The sequence below is a fragment of the Bombus pascuorum genome, chromosome 14 (assembly GCF_905332965.1).
Source record: "Bombus pascuorum chromosome 14, iyBomPasc1.1, whole genome shotgun sequence".
Lineage (NCBI taxonomy): Eukaryota > Metazoa > Arthropoda > Insecta > Hymenoptera > Apidae > Bombus > Bombus pascuorum.
Genome location: NC_083501.1, coordinates 5619538 through 5635853, shown reverse-complemented (window position 1 = coordinate 5635853; position 16316 = coordinate 5619538). Strand labels below are relative to the sequence as shown.

The following is a 16316-nucleotide window of genomic DNA, read 5'->3' as shown; positions in this document are numbered from 1 at the left end:
TTAATCCCAGCCCTTTATATACACGGTGCCTAAAACCGATCACGAGCAACCATAACCAGAGTAAAAAAGTCTGCCGTGTTTCACGAATAGCCTTGGTTCTTCGTAACTTTTACTAAACTTTTAATAAACATTCTTCTTAGATACAGAGACGACGAATTTATAGGAAATCGATTTAGAACACCCTCGTTAGAACAGAATTATAATCGCGTTATAGGATCGAAACTTCCTGTTCAGGAGATCAGCTCGAATTAGGTTCGGTCCTCGAGTTGAAATTACAATTCTATCAGCACTTTAGATGCCTTACGAAAAAACGAAATAGACTCGACCGTATCAGACGATGTAGCATGCAAAGTAACTAGACTGCTTCTTTTATGGAAGGAATCTAGACAGTGCTCACCTGGTTACGTTGATTTGATCAGCGATCTCGACGGTTCCCAAGTTTCGATATCCAGCGAACAGCATGCCGTTGTCCATTAGACCGGAACCACGGCCGTCGATCGTTGCATAGATGATACTCTTGTTCGTTACAAGGTACGTGCCCCAATCGACATTGAACTTCTCCGTGACTTGATACGAATCTGGACCTCCGTATCTGTCGCAAGAAAATTCCTGATAAATTCAAATACTCCAGTGGATGATTATTGCTCCTGGGGTTATAGCATTGCGAAGAGATTGGATTAGATCAGGCTGAGGTCTATAGTTTGTTTCAGAATTGGTAGAACAATCGACGATATTTGCAATACAAATTATCGTGATGAGTTTGCTGTGCGAAGGTCATCCGTTTTAAAAGATAATAAAAATATTTGTAACTTTCGGGGAAATTTGTAAAACGTTGTAACGTCGAACACGTTACGTAAATGTAAGTTAAATACTATCGAAGCTAATGACGTTTTATTCATGAAGAAAGCTTATAGGAAGTAGTATAACGCAATTTTGATCAGACCGAAACATTATCGAAGAGATAATACTGCCGTTAATATGGAAAAGATTCTGAAGTAGTAGTATGAGAAATATAAATTATATGCATCGATAATTTAACTAATTGATAATTAAATGATATACTGTGGTATTTATAAGAAACGAATAAATTGTCACATCGTGTAACGCCATTATGAATTGCTATAATATAATATATCGATGTAATGAGCTTCGGTATCCGCAATAAATTTCATTTGATCTTTTGATTGAATTTACAAACGTATAACATCGTGCGGATAATATTTGTCAAAATACGATCGAATGAAATTATGTAGTCTCGCTTTTGCCCTTTCCCTTCCCCTTTTTATCTTTAATTTAATCAGAGTTGGATAATCGAATTTGTGACGTTTGGGTGCTGGAGACTGTAAATTTTCTATTTCCAATAGCAACACGCACACACGAATGTCAGACAATTATCAAACAATTTCAGCCGAATAGACGAAGAAAACCTAATTCAATTATTCACTTTAATTCAATCATTCAATCGAGTCGTGCGTTTCTATTTATACACAGTCTAATTCGTTTGCAACGAGTTTCGTCGTACAATCCAATTTTCGAAACTCGAATTAACGTCTGGCCGAGTTCGGCCTCGATCAAATTTATCAATTAACCTGTCCAACAATTCATCGTAACTTTATTCGTTTTTCTTTCTTTCTTTTCGTCGTTTCTCTCGTATATCTCGGCAAACGTTCGACCAAGAAAAATCTCGGATTTAATACTGCTATTCTCTCCCGATTAATATAACTCGAAATAAAAATTATATTGCAACGGATATCGTATCTTTGAATATTTATAGATATTGAAATTTTTGTGCATTTTGCGTTTCTTAACGGCAAAGATATTATCGCGTGCTTTTGTTCGTCTCGTAATTATGAACCAAAGAAAAATCGAGGGGAACAAGGTTCGTTTAATCGATTTATACGACTCATCAGTGGAACATACGGAAAGAATACACGGCGGTTTCACGCGAGATCTCGATTTTCATATTCGACTCGCTAATTAAATCCCAGAGCGGTTTCATCAAAATTCAGAAGGCGCGTTTACACGGAGTCGAATGAATTTCACGACGATATTCCCGAACGTTTCGCGACACCTACTGATAGGGCAGATGGCGGCAAAAAATTTTTGATAAATGACGCGCTGCTAGTGACGCGGCCAACGCGCCACCCGAGTATTTTCCGCGCGCGTTTCTTTCTTTTTCTCCATTCGGCACGAATAATTCCGATCCGCTTCGAAGACATTAAAGCGTATTCATGGCGGCCTCCAGCATTTGCATACGCGGAAAAAAAGGGACAACTGCACGAACGGAACATCCAGGGAAATCAAGCTCGATTTTAAACGTTTTCTCTATTTTTACACAGAAAAAAAAAAGAAAGGAAATGAAAGAGAAGAGAGATATATAGTAAGGAAGGGTTATTTCAGTCACTCAAGCTTTAATATCTTAATATTCAATTACAAACTTTCCATAGAATAATGAAATTCGAATACTTGAAGACACTGTTATGAATATATTGTGCGTGTTATACGAAACATTTAGAAATTTCATTAGCACTATTATGAGACTCGACTATCAGGATTATATTGGTAAAGTTTGAAACCAACCTAAGGGTATTCGTAGAAATTACAAGATATTTAACGCAAGTATATATTTCGTAGAGATCACCAAAGTTAATTACCCATTATTATTATTAATTTAACACTTGTTACATGTTTAAAATGTCTATTCTCTTCGTATATAGATTTTTTTATCGAATATGTGTGTTTGCAATAAATATCTTGTAGCTTCTAATATATACATTTCCAGATTGTTTTTAAATGTTGTAACCAATATAATTATAACAGTTGTATCTCGTTACAGTACTAATGAAATTTTAAAATCTTTTACATAACACAGACGATATGGACATAGGAGTCTCCTATGGCGAGCGTCTCTAAATTAAACACAAACCAATTTCCATTTATTTCGACCGCTAGAAAGTACCAAAAGTGTTAAAAGCGTCGTAATATTTTCTTAATCTTTTGTAGCTTGACTCAAATAATAACTTCTTAGCTACCTTTCTCTAGGACTCCTTGATTTTATTCGTGGTTTTAGTCTTATGAACGGTTACCCTGTGTCCCCGTCTATCCGTGTGCAGGAATGAGATTACTCACACGAAAATCAGCATGGGATATTTGGTGGCGCCCGACAAATCAGCATTTGGTGGAATCAGTAGTCTGACACGGGCCTCAAATCCTCCGGGAACCGGCACCTTGTAACGGCGCACCACCGGTTGCGATTTCTCCGCGATAATCTCGGAAACCGCCTCGTTCTCCTCCCATGCCAGCAACTTCGAAGAATCCTGAAAAAGCGAATTGCATGGAAATGTGACAAACATCGTTCCCATAGAGATAAGGTAGAGATAGTCAATTTTCCAAGTTGAATTAAATTATATTTTTATTATATTAGTGTTATAGTTACGTTTATCGTATTTCATAGAATTTTGTTATCAGTACAAATACACTCATTATGTTTGAAATATCATAAATGCTATCACTCGTTAGTTTCAGGAATTTCTTTGATATTAAATTTTACACATTTTAGTTGAATGTATATGAATACATGTTTCGAACTGAGGAATGTTGATATACATGAGAAATGGTACAGATGAAAATGTATGTTTAGAGCTCATTACGCTTATTAAGAAGAGAACGCGAGGAAACTACGATATACTAGCGTACAAAGTAGATTTAATATTATATTAATATCTTGTTGATCCTCCCTTTCCGTAGGCGAGGACAATATGCAATTTTCTTAGGATTATTTTGTTATTTCGTTTTAAGATCCTTGTCAGCAAAACGTGTACCAAGAATGTATCCTGGATATTCTTTGCGAATACGTTCAAATATCAAAGAAACTAAAAATCCTGCTTATAATATATTTTCTTGATATCAAGAATATGTGAATTCTTATGGGAATGTTTCAGTGGAGTGTCATCCTAATTATAAAATACGAGTGGACCCATTAAAACCATGTTAAGAGAAGAAAGAAAGTTTTTTGAATAACTTGAATAGTAAAATTGTAACAGAGAAAGCTCTGGCAAAAAATTATTCAACGGCATTTGCATAAGAATCGTTGGTGATAATTATCTTTAGCCAAATAATATTTTTTGTTTCGAGCATTTTTCTGTCTCCTCGCTTTCGTTTTATCTTTTTACTCGTCTCTAAAGGTAAAGTATTACCATTTGGTAGATGGCCCAAGATTTTTGCTCAGTGCTCTATGTATTAGAAGCTATCGAAGATTCTCGGTTCACGGTCGTTCAATATTTATCCAAATAGCGGGTGGAAACGGTTGGTAGAAAAACAGTGGCGTCTAAGTTTCAATCGATACCGAAAGGCGTCTCGCCATCCTCTCAGAGGACCTCTTCGAACTTGGACCCTTAATTTACCCTTATTTTACTACACGGCGCCACCTTCTGCCGCCAGAGGATTTTCCACGGCGATTCCTATTCCCTGAACTTTTCGCCTACCCGTCGATTCTTACACACACATACTGCTTCGATTTACCATCTACTGTCCTTGATAGAATCTACTAAGTAGTTAGTCCAGTAGCCTTCCACCGCCAGCTTCACCAATTTTCTCTCTTTAAGCCTTCTCTTCTTCGTTTTACGAACCCTCGAGGAATTATTTCAACGAGGAACATATATCTCGCGAGACAGTGGAAATAGAAGAAAGAATACTAAACAGCAGCAGAGTTTATGTTATCTCTTATTCGTGGTTTCGTACGTTCACGTTCTGTGAATTTTCGAGATTTAGCGATACGAGACTGCACTTTGTAGATTAATCTGTTAATTGGATTTCCTTTTAACAAGAATCTCATTATAAAATTAAAACGTAATAAGAGGCAAATCAATTTCAATTTGGAATATAAAGGTCCACGGGACCAGTTCAGTTTTAAAGAATTTTCAACGTAACGTTTGATCGTACGTTCTTGCGAGTGTTTTTTTATCGCTGGCTATGTCGTAAGAGTTCGAATAAAAATTTTCTAAATTTTACGGTGGTTTTACTAGAAATTGAGGTGTACGTACGACATACCTTTTGCGCAAAATCGCAAGAAACAGTTGAAAATTACGTAGGATCGAACGAAGAATAACACGTTCTATTTTGATGTAATATTTATGAGGGATATTATACGTATATTGAAAAATATATTTTTGTTTTTTGAAAAATGCTGAGACTTGACACTCTCCATTTTTTCCGCGCTCCTTTCATATGATATATAAATTACGGATGTTTATGCGAATTCATATTTTTATTAAGATAATTAGAAAAATAAAATTTTAGGATAGAGAATTATTCCACGTATTACTAAAACGAATATTATTTGGACATTTTATAAATTTCCTCCAAATGAAGAAATATCATGTTAAAAGGATGGAAGACAAATTTCGTGTGAAAGACAAAGTTCAACCCTTGTCGCGGCGACTTAAAATCGAAGGCTTTTCCCTGCGATCTTATGAACAGATGACCCAACTTTTAAGCCATCATGCATCAACGTCGAGCACGTACATACGCCTTACGTTAGGCGAGAACCATCGCCGAATTTAATGTATTATTCTGCTCGTTTAATCTTCCAGTCGGCTCATAGACTTACCAACTCGCTCTCCAGAGTTTCCACGCGATTGATTCAAAATTTATAAATCGCCCGAGCAGACCAACACCTTGGTGTATTAGTTGATAGAATCACTCTCATTTTCTTGCCTTTGATATTCGAATCCCGATGGAACATTGCGAGATAAATTCGACATAGGAGATCACGATTTGCGTCTGTTTCGCTGCTGTCACACTTGTCTGACGTCTTTGAACGTAAGAACTTGTAATATTTAAAATTTGAATTTCGCGTTTTTAATTCCTCGCCTTTACGCAGCTCTTCGATTTTCATGTTTCAGTATAACAAACACAAAGACTTTCGATACTTTAAAATCTGGAAAGATCTTTGGCATAAAATCGAAACGCATAATTACTGGCACGTTCCCATCGAATATAAGAAACTTTTTATTAATTGAAAAATAACTCCACGGGGGGCTACATAGAACCACCAAGATAAATAGAATAAGATTACTAAATATAAATTACCATTCTGAGTATTTAATTAAACAGTCGAGATGATAAAAGATCGATGGCCCTAAAATTCAAGTTTCTACAAATCTAATAAATCAGTCAATCGACTTCAATTTATTTCCACTAGTGTCCACTCCTTTCCTGTGTTTTCTTCACACATCCCTGCAGTCTATATATCTTTTTCACCACTCACTTTCTCTTTCTGTAAATTTCGCTCTCCGCGCGGCCATTTATCTTGACTTTCAACCGTTCCTCTCTATTTCCTCCACATCTAATTAGACATTGCTTACCGTGAAATTAAATCATTTATTACTCGAAAGATAAGCTTCGAACAAGAACGTGATTTTCGCTGATCATACACGCGGTCCGACATAAGTACCCACGTCATAAATCATTCTAAAGCAGAATAGCATTAGACTAATCACTTTTCGCGACTCTCCAAAATATGATAACTGAGAACGAAAAATATTCAGTTATTCATCATCAAGCTCTGATAAGCGACGAAGCGTTCTCACGCCATTAAATTTCCACCATTAGATTTATTCGCACGATCGTTTAGCGTATCATAAAAACCACGGCTCGCGTTATCGGGTCTCTAGCACCGTCAAAAATTTCATTCTTATCAGCTACTTATCGCGTCTGCTCGTGGAATCCCTGTCGATCCTACATCACCGAGCAAAGTGTTTCCTCCCTTGTCCGCCATGACTGTTCGCCAATGGACGGCAAGAACAGAACACTTTCCGCCGGCTGGGTTCTCCTTCGAGGAAAAGGAAATTAGTCTCTCCGAGAATCTACAGCGTTTGTCCGCGAGGAAAGCCAATTATCGGCTGTAATCGTGCCGCCTCGACAAGCCGAATAGTCGAATCCTCTTCCTCCTCCTCCTCCTCTTCTCTTTTTCTCATCTTTTTCCATGCTCGTTTTTGTCAATCGAGACAAACGCCATCCCTCGACACCTACCCAGGAGCGATAATCCAATTACCAGCTCGAGGATAATCGATGCTTCTCTCGCGAAGACGCCTCTCATCCTTTCTACGCTTGAACGAACTCTAGCTTCGAGTGTGAGAAACTCACGCAAAACTGTACATTTAAGTGCATGCTACGATCTATACATTTAAGTGTACGATCCTCCACTTTTTATATCTTCATTTAATATTTTCCATTTTAGCGATAAAATGTAGAAGTGTACGGTCGAGCAAGATCGAAGAGCGACGTTTTACGTGTCGATTTTGCTTCGTACGATTGCGCCGCGAGTCTTATGAACAGAATCTTCGGATTACAACGAAATGCGAAGGTGAAAATGAGCGGGAGAGGAATTATATCTCGGATTATAATGAAATTAGACACTGTTGGTACGTATCGGCTTCGTGTAACTTACTTACCGATTAACAAAGTGCTATAATACATAAATTTTTTTGAGGATCGGCAGAAAGACGCTTGAGAACGCAGCAAACTTAATAATTCGCTGTACGCGCCTTGCGATAAATAGGCTGTGAATTTTTTTTTTTTTTATTAAATTAAAGGTGCAAGAATGTACAGAATGCGCCCACAGGATGTTTACGGTTGGTGCCAAGCTTCGGGAGAGTACTCGTTAAAACAAGCAAAAACACCTGAATAAGCAAGGGTCTGAAAACCATTAATTTCGGAATTACGACAAGTTTTTGTCACTGTATTGTTCGATACGTTCCTCGTTCGTTTCGGCGCACACTTCTACGCGTCTGCTCGTAGATGCACGCACGTGTCGCAAGATGCCCGGCAGTTCTCTTTTATCACTTGGCAGAAGTTTACGATTCGTTGTATCAACTCATTCAACGAAGCTGTACGCTATAAATTATAGTTTTATGCGCCAAGCATCTCGCAACTTGCAAACTAATGGTTTTTGGACCCACGTTTACTACGACCTTTTTGCTGATTTTGGCCAGCACTATGCACTTTTCGAGTTCGATACCAACTTTTACCAACACATACAGAATATCCAAAACAGAGTACACGCTATTACATTTAATAGACAAAGCAGATTTCTGCTTAGGTTTCAGTTCCTTAATGATCTTTATGAAAATATTCGTTTGCGTAGATATTCGCGGCATAGTAACACATTTCGATTGACGAACACCTTGATATGGCTAAAGGTAGTTGACAAACGTCTGTCGCATTTTTACAGGTTTCCCTTGTACCTTTGATACGCAACACAAATCGAATGCCGAAACTTAGAAGGGAAACGAGACTGTTTATTGAAATTGCAACGGCTGCAAGGAATTCGAGAAAGCACTGAAAGTTTCCGTTTGACCTATTAGAAGTTGAGGGGCAGGCAAGCAGGAGATCGAAAGTTGATACGCAAGTGTTTTGGAAGCGTGCGAGTTCGAGTGCTGGAATCGAGGCGCGAGGAAACGTTTTCGAGTTCTACGCGGATGAAACTTTCATCGTTGGAATACCATGGTAGTTGTCAGAGGAAACTCGAGCTGTAATTCTTGTGAACTTGTCCTATTTGATATTTTGGAATGTAATAGAATACTCATATCTCTTATCGAAAGGAAACTCTACGCTTCGATGATATTAAAAAATAAAAAAGCACGAACGAATCATCAGGCGGACAAATTCATTTTTGAATTTGTTTGAATTTCACATATTTTGCCACATCTGTTTGATATTTTAGAGCGCGAATTTTCATATTTATGAAACACAGCATAAACTATCACATTACAACGTGGAAAAACGTCAGCCTGTACACTTGGTCAGATCATTGTTTTTAGAAGTGAAATATTTTATTCTATGGAGGCAGAGCGAAGAGCTGAATGAAAAATCCTTTTATTACCGCTATGCAGTAAGTGAATTTGCTTATAAAAAAAATAAAATTGTTCGTATATTATGGTAAAGTAATTATTACTAGACGTTGGATTTTTATGCAAATTCATATTTTCCAGAATATAATTAAGAAGGTAGAATCTCGGTAGAAAATTCTTTCACCTACCAAGTATTATAGCAAACGTTATACTTCCAATATCTTACATATTTTCCATCCTATGTGTGCTCCATACTTTGCAATTTTCCACTTTCAAATTTCCTACAACTGCATAAAAATCCGTGTTCTAGTAATCACGCATAATCGTAACTCTGAAATGTAACGAACGTGAAGTTTGGGTTAAAGAAACCGTCGAACGATAATTCCGCTCAAATTCTACAAAATAATCCAAAGACCAATTTCAAAGCCCATCCTTCGAGTGAACCAGCATTGATCGAAAAGCAGAGCGAAGAAAATTCCTGTAAAAAGGAAAGGTCGTCGAATAAATTTTTACAGGTAAATAAATATGAAACTAAAAATTGCAGCGTGTATCGATTTCGAATAACGAAGTGATGCCATTACGTATGCACGTAATCGTTGTCAGACATCGAAACTCGTGTACGCGTGATCGCGGAGGTGGAACAAAATGGCTGAGCTAGTCGGATCGTGTTTGCTGTTTGTTAAACGGCGGGAAAATTTATTTAATTCGACGAACTGATAACGGTATCGTATTTCCCTCGCTGCGAACCGTTAGAGGTTGTTGCTGGCGATTTGTTAAACGATTATAAAGCATATAACTTGATTGTTTAATACTCTATTCATTCTCTCTGATGCTCGCGATACGGTTAAAAGCGATAATTTTAGAATTCATTGGATAACAGCCGTGCCATCCTTCCTCCTCGCTCGTTCTCTTCTTTGTTACGTATTTCTCGCTAAAAGGTATACAATTAAATTTTAATACTTTCATAGAAATTTTCAGAAGCCCCGGCAGAAGAGAGGGGAAAGTGAAAAGAAACAGAGCGAAAAAGAAGAAGAGAGCAATAAAACTCGCGACGGAGCAAAAGACGGTGGTGGAGCGAGCTTAAACGAGCAGGATTAAGAAATTAAATTAAAATTCGATCGATTGAGAGTTGAACGAGAAGGGGGATGAGAGGCCGGTAGCAGGGACGAAACAAAACTGCAGCCCGCGATAACTTCAATTTTCGTTTGAATATTTCCAAATAAACTTTCCACGCTTTTAAATATGCTCGGAGAAAATGAAACTCGCGGCGAAGAACGGGAAAAAGCTCCTCGTGGGGCTAAGATAGCGGCCACGTTGGCCAGGGTTATGGAAATTACGAAATTCAATTAAAATTACAAACTTCCTATCGTAGAATACCACTCGTTGAAAGGAAACAGATGGTTGAAACGAAGATCCATCGAGAAACGCTAGGAAACATCAGGAATTTTAATTCTATTAAATTCGTAATAACATTGATCGAAATTAACCATACTTACGATCTTTTCTCGATATTATCCAAAGAAAGAAGGAGCAAACGCCGGTGGAGAAAAACAACGAATAAAAATTACATGGAAATGATTAAGAAGCGTAAAATGGAAAGAAAATTCTCAAAACTCGCGGTCGACTTTGAATTTATTTCATTCAATTGCGTAATTATGCTGAATTGTAGTAAATCAAAAACGTTAAAAGACATTTACGATCTCGTTCACGATATTATCCGTGAGAAGTGAAATAAATCCTTGAAAGTTCCAGGCAGGAAAAGTATTAAGGAATAAGATCGGAAGGAATCGCCAGGATTTACAATCCGACTTTCAATATTTTATTTTCCTATAAGTTCAATATTTCCAAATAAATTCGATGGTAGCACCGGTATGGTTAGAGACGAGACAGATCGTTTGAATAAAGCTCGCCAGGCTGAAATTCTGCGAACGATGCGCTGAGAAGTAAAGAAGGTTTTAGTGGCGGTGGTGGAAATTCGGGTTATCGAGGATACCGGATAGTCAGGTCGCCGAATCTACTCGCGCGTTTAAATCTGTCGCGTCTATTCGCCTCGCTTTCCCACGAGGAGGTGCCTCTTTGACAATAAGCGCCAGCACAAAACATAGATAGAGAACCGCGAGGTGGCCCGAGCACCACCGCTTCCCGGACACTGACAAATCATTCGGCCCATGGAGGATCGACGATTTATCGGTGGCCGTTGCTTATGCACCGAACGATCCTAGAAATCGAATCTTCCAATTCTTTCGCATTTCTTTCTTCGTTCTCGCCGCTCTCGTTGCTCAGACGTCAGAATTCCGGCCAGGTTTTGATCATTGGCTCCCTTTCAATTTGTGCTGTGCTTTAGCAAGTTTTAAGATCGCACAAAATCATAATTGCTTTGCAAGCACGTTTTTAAAGATCAGTTTTCTCGATGGACTTAACATCCATTGTTTGCTAATAATCAACATCTTGGCAAGATTTTAATTATTCGTTGTTGTTATTATTTGTTCGTGTGTGTTACGATTTCCCAAATTATTTTGAAATTAACGGGTTGGAAGAACGAATGCCGTACAAACGTAGTAATGATACTGAGACTTGTAAAGAGCGGTAGAAATGCTGGAAAATTTTGTATACAACAATCGATTAATTTTGAAAGGAATGCGTCATCGTCGTTCTACCAGACTGGTCTGCGTTTTTTTAGCGAAGAAGCGACGCGGAACATGTCAGCTACTTCGTTTATTCAGTCAGCCGAAGGGAGTTGCCAGTGGGAAACGACGAAATACATATATTTGCGTGAGTTATAGAGGGAAACGTAGCTAGGGAAAATTATGTCGTATGTGTGGGATTAAAATTCGGCGAATCCATGGCAAACAGATTTTCGCGGCAGTCGAAATGGATTCGAGACCTTTCGGGTTTCAGAGATGGAATATCACCGGTGAAATACGTCTGCCAATTTTGTCGAGGCGTGAAGCAAGAGTGAGATACCAATTTCGAAAGAAGACGAATTATTCTTCCGTTCAGCCATTGTCGTTTTGTTATACCGAAGAATTTTTCTCTCCTTCAAACGTGGATTTCGATTTGAAACTTTTTAATCTTTTTATTTCTAACGCCGACTCTATAATCGCTACATATACGCAACGAATTATGGGTATAAACACCGATTACAGTCAGTGGTTAGTTAATGATTAATTCGATACTAATTACGCTTGTAATTAACGTTTTGATTCTATGCTCCATTGGTAGACTGCAGGCGTTAAATATTATTGTGAGATTTAATCGCGATAGTCTATTTATCAATTTGGCAGAAATTTCTCTATTTTATCTGTAGCTTGACACTCGATCGGATTGAGGCTAATAGAGTGTCCTTAGATAATAAGATTACTCCACGATAAATAAATATATCAACCATAAATAACTATTAACTTTTCAGAATAAATTTTATCGTAGCATAATTAGTCAACGCCACGAAACAAACAGCAGAGGAAATTCATGAAAGTAGATTATATTGCAGAGATCGATAAAGTGTCTTGACAGTAAAATTTCAAAAATTGCGAAATCCGGAACTAAACGTCCTGCGACCAAAATGTTTCAGGTCTACGACTTTCTACGCGTTACCCATAGATAGTTTAAACTCACCTTGTTGTAAATGGCGATGTCAGGCACTCCAGGTCCGGCGCAAGTGAGCACGTAATGCGAATGATCCGTGGAAAATTTCGCGGTGTTGTAGAGACACCGGTTCCTATCGGTTTCCCGTACGATGCCGCAGCTTAAACACTTTGGTTTCCGCCCTCCACCGGTCTTCGTGGATATCCTGTACAAATGTTGCACTGCCGACTCCTCTTCCGTCGTTGCCAAGTAGTAGCTGAAGAGGAAAGCCCAGCCAAGAGTTAGAAAAGGACGAAAGGAAAAAAAAAGAAGAGAGAAGCGCGAGAAAAACGATAACGGGGAGGGATATAACGCGCTCTCATTTGCATAGGCTGCTCTTTAATGGCTTTGTAATCGCGAGAACCGTCGTGAATTTGCATTGCAACGAGCCCTCTCTTTGTTTACTTTAGCCACACGCGGCCACGAGGAAAGGACCGAGGGCTGCAAGGGGGAAGAAAGTTGCCGATGTACTCCATTCTGGATACTGGCTTTCGCGGTTTTGCGGTTTCTTTTGCATTCTTTTGCAGGGAAATTGAGCGCTACGGTATAAATACCGCGGCTTGTTTCCAGTTTGTTGTGCACGGAAGTTGATCAAGTTTGAAAGCTACGCCTCGATGGATATCGAGAGATACGCGCTTTCCAATTGATTTTGCTACTATGCAAATGGTTACTCTCGTACTAACGAGACGATCGGGGAATTGGCATTTAGAGATTCATCTGGTAGCTCGTATAAAGTTCAGAGAGCAAATTATATTGCAAATAGAAGAATTTCTTTAGTTGTGTGTCGGGAAAATAGAAATTCGTATTTTTTATAATGTTCAGAAAGCAAATTGCATAGGGAATAACAAAATTTCCTCAAGTGGCGTTCTGTAAAAATGTAAGTCCGCATTTGGTTGTTACGAATTTCGATAGTCGCGTTGATAAAAATGTATATTTCCATTCGTAATATAAATTCACAGCCTGGCGTTATAACTATTGTCGTTCAAATTATCTATTCAATTTCTAGTCGTTAATCTTAACATTTAAATACGTCTATTGCTAAATAGAAAACGTCGAACTTTTGTTTATTATTAAGGTTACTATGATTAAGCGAATAAATAATCGACAAGGCTAAAAAATATCCTCGCTTGTATCATTTACACCGTAACATTTTGGAAATTGTAAAAATAACCAAAATACGCTTAAGATAAACAAAGTTTCGCAGGATAATTTTATTTCTGTGCAAAATGGGCAGAAACGGTTCGCTTTATTAACATTATGAGAAGGTATTGAGGATCGATCGTGGTGATCGATCAATTCACGGTGATGAATTGATTGATCGGTCGAATCGAACATTTGGCTTATGTTGTTAGAGGTGCAAAATAGCCAAGAGTTGAATCTAGAGGATGTTACATAAATGTTTTCAGGGTGAGGGTCAAGCATGACAGGCCTTACGTTAGACGTTGCGATTCGATGTTGTTAAGACTGATTTATAGGTTCAACCAGCGATGCAAGTGTACCAGAGGTTGTAACGCGATCAGACCTGGCTCCATTTGCATTAATGTGGATCGATTTACTGCCAGTTAATCGATCTATCATTAGCCGGAAGTATTCGGTTCTTTGCCAGTCTAAATTCGTACTGATTTCACCACGTTCCAATTGATAGGACTAATTTATGGAACGTTCCTCGTTAACGAGTTCGAACATGTTTTCATGTAGGAAAAATCGAAGAAAAAGAGGCAATTTTTACTTGCCAATTTAGGAAAAGAATATTTTCCAAGCTGCGGAGGGACTGCACGTGAAAAAGATTTTTTCCACTGCTAGAGGAAACTTTATTCACTGATATCTATCGCAAGGCTAGAAAAAATTTCATTCAATGGAAATGCCATTCACCTACGATTGTCACGTTGCTAGCGAAAAATTCCATCTAGAGGAAATTTCATTCACCGACGACTATCACATCTCTAGGAAGAAATTCCAGTTATCGTTAGAGGAAAATTTTATCCATAGGAAATTTGAGTCGATGACAATTATCGCATTGGCAGGGGAAAATTCCATCTAGAAGAACATTTGTCCAATGATGTCTACGACAGGAGAAAAATTCATCGAATTTTATTCACTGACATCCAGAGCAAAATCTCATCCAGGCTATTCATTTGACTCATTGACTGTCACGCGAATTTCATATATTTTTCCCTGGCAATCGCAGCAGATAGAACCATGCTACAAATATCATATTGTATGAAATTTTGCAAAGTATTATATCGTGTTTGTACACTTTTTCCTAACAACGTTATCTAAGTCATTCGGATTATCAGAAATTTATTAGTTCGTGCTTATCTTGTTTTAATGGTTCCAAAAAATTGAATAACCTGACGGTCGAAGTGTTAATTAATTTAAAGCTGAAACTAAGTTCTAGTCAGATAACGCTTTTCAAGTGGCCAAAATTCGCAAGTCGGACAAACTTTCGTTACTGAATTTCCCTTTATCTTGACCCGAAACTTCATTCTATATGGATCAAAGCTTGTCTGAAGAGAAAGCTCGTTTCAATTTGCTCCATATCTCGCGGGCGAGAAAGCCGAAGCGACAAAGATGTCTCGCGACGTATCCACGCGACACACGTGTTTCTCGCAATCTAATTTGTCCAGTCGGTGGAAGGACGTATCCGCAGACGTGTACCAAATGGTCGAATCTGGAAATCTACGAGTCCCAACACTGCAGTTTTGTCCAGACTAATCCGTGTCTAATCTAAATCTCCGTCTGCCGACTTACTCCCGCCGCGGTGCGCAGCTTACGCCGCAATTTCTATGCGCATAGATCAGATATAGCGTAGCCCCATGTTGAACAAACACTGAACTCTCCGCGACGCTAGGTTAGGCTTCGCGTGTTCCATGAACTGTTGGCTACGGGCAAGCTACTCAAGGGCGTTCTAGTTTTAATTTGAGTAAAGGGTGTATGATTAACCGGATCGCGCGAGTAGCAAGTTGTTGCAAGTTATTACGCGGACGAAGCGTTTAACGTTGTCGAGGAACTGAATATTTATCGGGTTGTACGAGAAATTCATAGTAAAACTTGAGGAAAAACTGCAAGCATTGTATCTTTGCAAAATTATCATATAAAAATAGTGACATAATTTTCATGAAAGCGACAAAATTTTCAGAAAACGCAAAGAGCTTACAAAAAAAATTTATTTATTTCATTTTGGTGTCTCTAAATAACATTTATTAAAATGTGAATTAAGATACCAATGGCATTACTTCGACATTTAAATTTCAACGGTAAACGAGTCAAAACAATAACGATAAATAAAATAAAGTAAGTTTCTGTGATTGTACACAGGTCGATCGATAGCCGAAAAAATTCTCGATGCAACTTTCGAAATTCCCTCGAAATTCCTTCGAAGGTGCGACTACGAATTCAATCTATTTCAATGCGCATCCACTTCTCGTAGATACAAGCCAGGTAGTAAAGCGAAGGTAATCGATTTTCGATATTCTAGCGCGACGACGTCGTTTTTTCCCCCTCAACACTTATCAATGTTTGATACATAAATATATAAAGCCAAGGATATTCGGCTTATCGTACAACACAGTTTTGTTGTATCCTTATACGCGGTTTACACGCGTACACTTTAGACGACGATAACGACCACCTACCTGGTGTCCAGAGAGTCACTTAATTGAATAAACCAACGAAACGCAGGACAATCAACACTCCTCAGCGTTCCAACCTCGTTGCCGCGTAACTAACAACGTTTAGCCAACCTGTAACTTCTGATTGTCTCGACATATTTAATCTTCTCGTTTTATCTACACTGTTGTCAATTTCCATTAAGCTTGACAAAATTTTAAGTGATGATTT

At 38.3% G+C, this 16316-nt stretch overlaps 1 protein-coding gene across 4 annotated transcripts in view; it reads right to left on the bottom strand.

Annotated features, from left to right (window-relative positions):
• LOC132914090 (venom dipeptidyl peptidase 4) overlaps positions 1 to 16316 on the bottom strand; it is a 292561-nt gene that overhangs the window by 20829 nt on the left and 255416 nt on the right. For all 4 annotated transcript variants that reach the window (XM_060972911.1, XM_060972908.1, XM_060972909.1 and 1 more), the window contains 3 exons: positions 12468 to 12693; positions 3130 to 3317; positions 398 to 592 (listed from right to left, as the gene is read on the bottom strand). In XM_060972911.1, coding sequence (XP_060828894.1) covers positions 398 to 592; positions 3130 to 3317; positions 12468 to 12693 — 609 coding nt within the window. The remainder of the gene's footprint in view (positions 1 to 397; positions 593 to 3129; positions 3318 to 12467; positions 12694 to 16316) is intronic.